Source organism: Electrophorus electricus, chromosome 13 (genome assembly GCF_013358815.1).
Source record: "Electrophorus electricus isolate fEleEle1 chromosome 13, fEleEle1.pri, whole genome shotgun sequence".
In the NCBI taxonomy this organism is placed as follows: domain Eukaryota; kingdom Metazoa; phylum Chordata; class Actinopteri; order Gymnotiformes; family Gymnotidae; genus Electrophorus; species Electrophorus electricus.
The window spans coordinates 8839026-8846411 of record NC_049547.1 but is presented as its reverse complement, the minus strand read 5'-3'; the positions used below and the strand labels follow the sequence as shown (position 1 = coordinate 8846411).

Here is a 7386-nt window from a genome sequence, read left to right as displayed (position 1 = left end):
ATGAACGTCTTTCCTCTTCCACTTAAAGAACAAATATTTGTTTGAAATGCAGTTTATATATTAGAAGAGGACTTACAAAAAGGCAACTTAATAGGAAAAATGAATTATAATAGGATAACTTCTTTAAAATAAATCTGTAATGTGAAATTGTCTAGTGTATGATATACTTCACAATAGAATACTTGCATGACTCATCAAAAATATTTCACAAAAACGAGGAAAGCATTACTGTGATTTTTTTTTTCTTGTTTGGTTCCTGCTGTATCTCCCCACTGTACAATATTTATATAAATACTGCATATTGCTGCACAAGGGAGAAATCGGTATATACCAAACTACATTTTTGTTTGATTTAACTTTTTACAGGTGGTGATGAACATACCTCCATTCTGTGCATTGCCATGTTGCTATGTGTGATTAGACCCACATGAGAGCTGTAACATCAGTAACTTCTGTCCATTTCTATAGGGTAACTGAAGCCCAAGTCCTTACTAGATTACAAAGTGGAGGGCTGAGCCTATCAAGCGCATGTGGGCCACCTATGTGGGTGAGGACATAAATCTGATGTAGCTGTATGCAATCAAACTGGATAAAAGATTATATAGAAAGGTCATCAAAAAGTAATCCACAGTGTGTCACAAACTTGTCCCTCAGATATTTCCTCAGACTCCCCTGGTAAAAGCAGATATTTGAAACTAAAGTGCTCCTACTCCATTACAGGAAACCTGAAAAAGAAGAAGAAAAGAGCTCCCAAGCTGGGAGTGCATGGAGCTGTGACTAGCTGCTGATAAGAATTAAAGAAGTCCAAGCAGCAGTGACTTCAACAACAGACATCACATCTATTAAACAGACTACAGATTATACCCTCAGATTACTCAGCAATACCTATATTTTAATATAAAGAACAAAAACAACGCAAAGATCAGTTTAGCAACTAGTCATTAGTGGCCAGCCAACGTGTACATGACTAGAAACATCATTTAGAAATGTTTGCTAGAAATGAAATACAAATGAAAGAATTGCTCTGTAACCAAACAGAGCGTTTCATGATCACATTAAGCACACTGAGCAAGGACTTGTCAACAACTTGTTCTGAGGTGGAGAGGTATGGATTTTCTGTCTGCAGACATATTTATCTGGCTCAGTTAGTAGTGGCTTCCATGGAATAAAGAAGCCACAGCAACTTTGCAAGTGTTGCGTAAGTATAACAACACAATTCCAAACATACCATTGATTAACTGAAATAAATGCTTTTCTCAAATACAGAAAATGTTTTGCAACAAGCAAGACAACGAAGATAACCGATTTTAATTTTTTCCCCAAGTCAACTACTTAAAGGGCAATTGCAGTTTATGGTAGACTTTAAGGTGACTTTTAATTCAGATTACGTAACAAGCTGCAAAAGATTAACAGGCCACTGCTAGGCAATTTAGAAGCAAACAATAGAAGTGCAGCTCCATGCTGCCAAGAAAAGGTAAAATGACCTGCATCATATAGGGCAGACAAAGTCTACCAACGCAAAGCTACAAAGCACCTTATTTTCATCTAATAAATGAAGTAGTCAGCCTTTTTTGGGCGGAACTAAATTAACTAAGAAAAATTGCACTACAAATAAAATAAATATCCAGAAAGGCAGGTTACAATTAAGATACTTTAACATACTGTAGTTCCCTTCATTTTAAAGACAGGACCGTATTAGATTGCATGCTGACCCACTACTCTTTGCAAGGATCATGTCTCATGATTTTTGCAAGGAGGTCTTTATTACTTTATCCATGTAAATGAGATGAGCCAAACATTGCAGTATTTGTGAAGGGGGGGGGGGGGGGGGGGGAAGATAAATGCTCCTTGATTGTGTTAATTCTCGATACAGGATGTCCACCTCTGTAACCGTACCTGTCACTCCTGACTACTCTTCTGCCTAATGGATAACAATGCTAAACATAGCAAATATGAAGAGATTCCAAGTACTGCTCTCTTTAGAGATGTTCTACATATTTTCAGCACTTCCAACTCATACTTCTTTCGTATAATCCAACTGTCAACAGTCAAAATTAATCCCATTTAAAGAAGAAGAAGAAAAAAAAAAAAAGTGTCTCAATTTATTACAAAGAATAAGTCAGTTCACACATGGGCCAATCCTGCCTGAGGTACAGGGTGCTGTTAAATATGTTTCAGACCACATTTGCTTCCCTCCTAATGGCAAAAGCCATACACTTAAACACATTTTTTACACTTAACTGTTGTTACAACAGTGTGCAAAACTCACAATACAGTGAAAATGTTCGTTCAGCTAGTCTCAAGGCAGTGACCACAACAAAAAATATGTACAAACACAGGGATAGGTACAGAGCACAGTAGAATTGAATGCCCATTATCAAATAGCATATTTTGAACATGGTGACCAAGAATATACAGAAATATTGCCTATGACTACTACAGCAACAGTCAATAGCACGAGGGAACTTCCTCTGCAAGTTTCAGGCAATAAAGCAACAACTTAACCACTGCCAAATTTAGATGCATAAATCAGATTAAACCTTTAGGAACAACTAGTTACAAGACAAAACATGCACACAGCACATGCACCTAACACCAAGTCCCACCCCACTTTAGCGTCTCAATCAACACATTCAGAATCAACATCCTTAGCCACGCTTTCCTCCCTTTTCAGTCTCTTCACTTGTCAGTCCGTTTGACTGGACTGGCTGCTGCTGACAGCATCCAGCCTTGGGGCTTGCCTCAGCCGGTGGCGCTCAGCACGCAGCTCTTCAAAGGAGAACTCGGTGGCACCGCTGTAGAGCAGATCCATGCAGTACATGATCTTCTCTCTGCCCTGGGCCTCGTCTTCCTGCTGCAGCTGCATGTGCTCCTGCAGCCTCTTGAGTGGAGTCTGTTCCTCCTGCCGTGGTTTCCTAGCCGACAGCACTGGGTTCACTGCAGGGTTGATCTTGCATGGGGTCCTGTCAGAGTGAGCAACACAACTGGGAACATTCAGTTGCATAAACATGAGTGGGGAAACCTTGTGCAAACCTGAACTATTATCAGAAGTGGACTGATTAAGAAATGGGTAATAACTTGCTACACAATCAGTAAAACACAAAATAAGGGTTAAATGCTGTGTGCTCTAGACAGACATTTTAGCATGTCCACCAAATATACCCACAAAGTACAGTGTCCTATAAAGCGATGGGAGAGATAAAGTAGAAATGAATCATTTAGTAATTAATGCACATCAAATGCCAAAGGCTTGGGGCCTAAATCGCCATGTGTTAGCATGAGGAGGCCAACAGACAGTGGTCTCTCAGAGCACTCACACTGCAGGAGGCTGATCATTCTCCTCCACAAATGGCTGGAAATTTGGCTTTGGTGGTGGAACCACTGTAGTGTGGCCAAACCTGGACTTCTGGGGCAACTGATAATGGGAGATAAAATAAGAGCAGTTATCTTTGGTCCTATAGTCAAAAACTGACCATGAATATGAGCAGTGTTTCAATTTAGGATCGTTTGTGACCTGGTTTGTCACAAACATTTTGGATTACCATGTAACTGGTAACTGCATACATGCAAAGCAGTAAAACTCACTGCAAATTCTGAAAACCAACAGCACAGCCGACACTGAACAGGGTCTTTCATTTCCACAATACACTTTTTAAAAGCAAGCACCAAACCATACCTTAACATTGGTCCATTTATCAGGTTTCTGTTCGTTCTCCTTGGCCTTAGCAGTGGGAGGGGCCATCCATCTTTCTATCTTAGGTTCCTGAGGCTCAAGGCATTCCTTATTTTCATCAAATATCATCAGTTGACTGTTCTGGCCTGCCCCAAGAGGTTGCCTAAAGAGCAAACCCCGGGTACCTGAAAAACAAAGTATTTAGGCATTAGCAGGACTTTTTCCCCCCATTTGCTCCCCTTTCATCTGCATAAACTAAGATCAACTTAATTGTCAGGCCTGCAGACGTGTGATCTTGTTAACATCCTTGAGAGATAACTTTAGCTTTAGAAGACCATGCTGTAGACATGTTCTTTTGTGAACATTACCAGGAAATTAAAAATAGTTCTCCAAGATAAGTGCTGTTACTTACAGCAATGGAGCCAGCCACCCTATTAACAGGAGCAACGCTTTTCTTTTCCCCTTGGCTTTAAGTTCCACCAGGGAAATCCTCTGAGGCTCTGGAAGTTCTTCATCTCGTTTCTCTGATCAGCTACTGATGTAATCATCTGCCTGCACACACGTGCCTGCAAAGCCCTGCGAGTAGAATTTTTTCCCATTTGCGTTACTGCACTAACCAGCCACTAAATACATAAATTATTTATTTATATTACACACACACACACACACACACACACACACACACACACACACACACACACACACACACACACACACACCACACACACACACACAACACACACACACACACACTTCATACTTCATACTTCATACTTGTGAAACTGCTGGAGTCTATCCAAAGGTTCAGCCCCACATTTTAAACCATCTTGGAATATACTGTCAGCCATCCATGCATTTCCCCTTTTCTCATATTCTTCAGACCACGCAATGTAGAACGATGCTTGCATTGTCCCAATTCCCTGAGCTTGCATGTACCGGTAGATATCCAGAGGGTCAGAACAGCCTTCAGCCTGTTAAAAACAGGTGATAAAGTACAACATTAAATTGGAAGTTTAAGGACGAAACAAGAATTTGAGGGTGTGAGGGTGAAAGAGATACCAAAGCACTTACAAATCTGATCCAAAGATCAATATAACGGACATCATTGTGATATCTCTTTTCTTCTGTGAACTTCATTACTGCTCTTTCCAAAAGAATAGTTAAGCTGCTGTCCTTTCCTCCCTGTGGATAAGTCTGTTCTGTCCATTTTATGTACCTGCAACAACAAAATTTATCAAATTTGCTTAGTGCGAAGGTACGTGCATGAAAAGAATAATCCCCAAGAACCCTGCAGTACAAGGACACTGATGTAACTAAAATGTTAACACATTTTAACTCTCACCTGTACCAAACATCAAGAGGGTCATCTCCTGTATACATGCGCAGCTCTGACTCAAATGCCCTAGGAGTTTACACACAAAAAGAAAAGGCAAATAAATAATACAAATAACTGATATTAAATATAATTGAATTTTTAAAATCAGGAGTGGATTTGAACTGTAATGTTGAGCTATAACGCTCCCATCATAAAAAATTAGAATGCATTAAATTTAAAGTACAGAATGTAAATATAGCAGTTACTGTTTTTGTTGGTGCAGAGCAGTACTGGACCCATCCTGCTGCCGGCAGAGTGCTTGATGTAGGACTGAGATGGCTCGGCCATGTCTCAGTGGCTGGATGTTCTCTTTGCATAACTCCCACTCTGCCTCGCCATCCGCCATTGTTACCTGATGGCCAAACACTGCTTTATCAGTGATATGGTAATCAGAAGAGACAACCTATCTGACTGGAACAAAACGTTTGCGACAAGACAGGCTTGACTAAAAGGGCAACAACATCTGGAGAGCTGGAAAACAAATTCAGTGGCAATCATTCAACAGTTTAGTCCTGAACTGACGAGCGAGTTAAACCTTTGTAAGCAAGGGACATGGCTTCAGAAAATTAAATGACCGCTTTGGTAGGGGCTTAAGCCTCTACTCCAGGCATGTACACACAACCGCCACAACCCACAGAAATGATAGGCTACACAATGATCACAGCTTAGCAATTATAAATTATTTCGTAATAACTAATTAGTTAGCTAGCTAACCTAGATATCCTATGTGACCGTCACGTGTGCTTTGAAGAATGGGCCACTTTTGCGAGTCTAAAATCACTTGCAAAATTCCAACACTTCGAAACCAATAAATGATAAGTAAAACATGCGGTGAATAGACGTGGGTTAGGTAGCTAACCTATCCTTTTAAAAGTTCACTAACTAGGTAGCTAGCGGTTAGCTAAATTAAACTTGGGTGAGATGGGGAACTCGGAGATTTGGGGCGTATCATTAACTTAGATAGCTAGTTAATCTAGATGGATAGCTGGTTAAAACCACCTAGATTGCGTTATCTAGTAAGATAGTTAGCTAGCTGGTTAGGTATCGCGTTCAGACGCAATTCCCCTAGTGTCGTTTTAGCTAGCTAGCTAACTAGCTGGCTGGATCTAGGCAACTGGTAAAGTGCAGCTAAACTAACGCTACATCAAATCAAAAATCAACTAGATAATGCTAAATGTCAAATGTAAGTAGTCGACACTGTCAGCTAGTCAGCCTCCTAAAATGTTGCCTCACAAAGTCTAGCCAGATTATAACTAGTAAATTGAAGCTAACCGTAGATATCTAACTAGCTAACCTTAGTTATTTAGATTATCATATCTGGTTCTGAATAGAATGACCGAGTCAAACAGGGGTGACTAGGTAGGGTTAGCTAGCTAAACTAGATTGCTCAGTAATGGCATCACTGCCTCCTCACGATGTATTTGCCAAACGGCTAACTAGCAACCGGTACTGCACATAGAGGATCTCTAATTCAACATAGCATTACAACCCGGTAATTGCAACTTCATGTGTTTGTATAATTTTTTTCTATTTAGCCGTTAGGTAACTAACACTAGCTAGCGTTAGCTAAGCATATTGTGCATATATGGAAATTGCTTGCTAGCTAACTAACTAAGCGTACATTAGCTAGCCATCTTAAACTTATTGATTAAACTAACTTATCTTGATTTGTATTCTAAACATTTTATATTGTATATTTACTGATATTATAACAAATTTACTGTTTCAAATATTTTATACGTCATTTTACATTAGTTAAGTTAACCTAGGTAGCCTTTAGCTAAATTAGAATAACAGTAAAAAAAATTCTTACTTCGTTTCCTTTAATGCAGTGGAAGTGCTTCTCCGTCTTCACGTATGTCTATAACCTATATAAATTATAATCCGAGATTCTTTCTATATTTTAACGAACCCGTCTCTGTAACGTCAGTAGACTATTTAAATAGTGCTCAAAACATTTGAACGATAACCGCGAAGAAACTGGGGTGATTTTGATTGGTCAACGCTGTTCAGGCAACCTAAACGTTAGCCTGGACAGAAGAAAGTACGCTGCCCCAAAATACCAATTTATTTTATACATTAAGATATATCGCTAAAATATTCTTGACTGAATACTTTTATTCGATTTAAACACGTCAAAGTTTTAACCTTTGTAGTTTAATTCCTGCAACGACCCAAACGAACGGAGCGTATCAGTACATAAAGTATGCTGGTAATGATGTTGGAGAACAGTTTAACTTTTTGTTTCTACGTATTATTGACAACTAATCTGCCACAAAGTAATAAACATATCCGAGTTATTTATATCTTTAAAAGTCTGAATTCGAATTCGATTCGA

General features: G+C 39.3%; 1 protein-coding gene across 1 annotated transcript; it reads right to left on the bottom strand.

Annotated features, from left to right (window-relative positions):
* Window positions 1-2087: 2087 nt before the first annotated feature.
* On the bottom strand, window positions 2088-7111 carry bub1bb (BUB1 mitotic checkpoint serine/threonine kinase Bb). Its single transcript, XM_035532934.1, is given in 11 exon segments — window positions 2088-2963; window positions 3318-3415; window positions 3677-3858; window positions 4082-4141; window positions 4144-4198; window positions 4201-4249; window positions 4448-4644; window positions 4745-4889; window positions 5016-5075; window positions 5255-5400; window positions 6862-7111. Coding segments are annotated over 10 exon segments (1263 nt in total). The 5' UTR covers window positions 5395-5400; window positions 6862-7111; the 3' UTR covers window positions 2088-2686.
* Window positions 7112-7386: the final 275 nt, after the last annotated feature.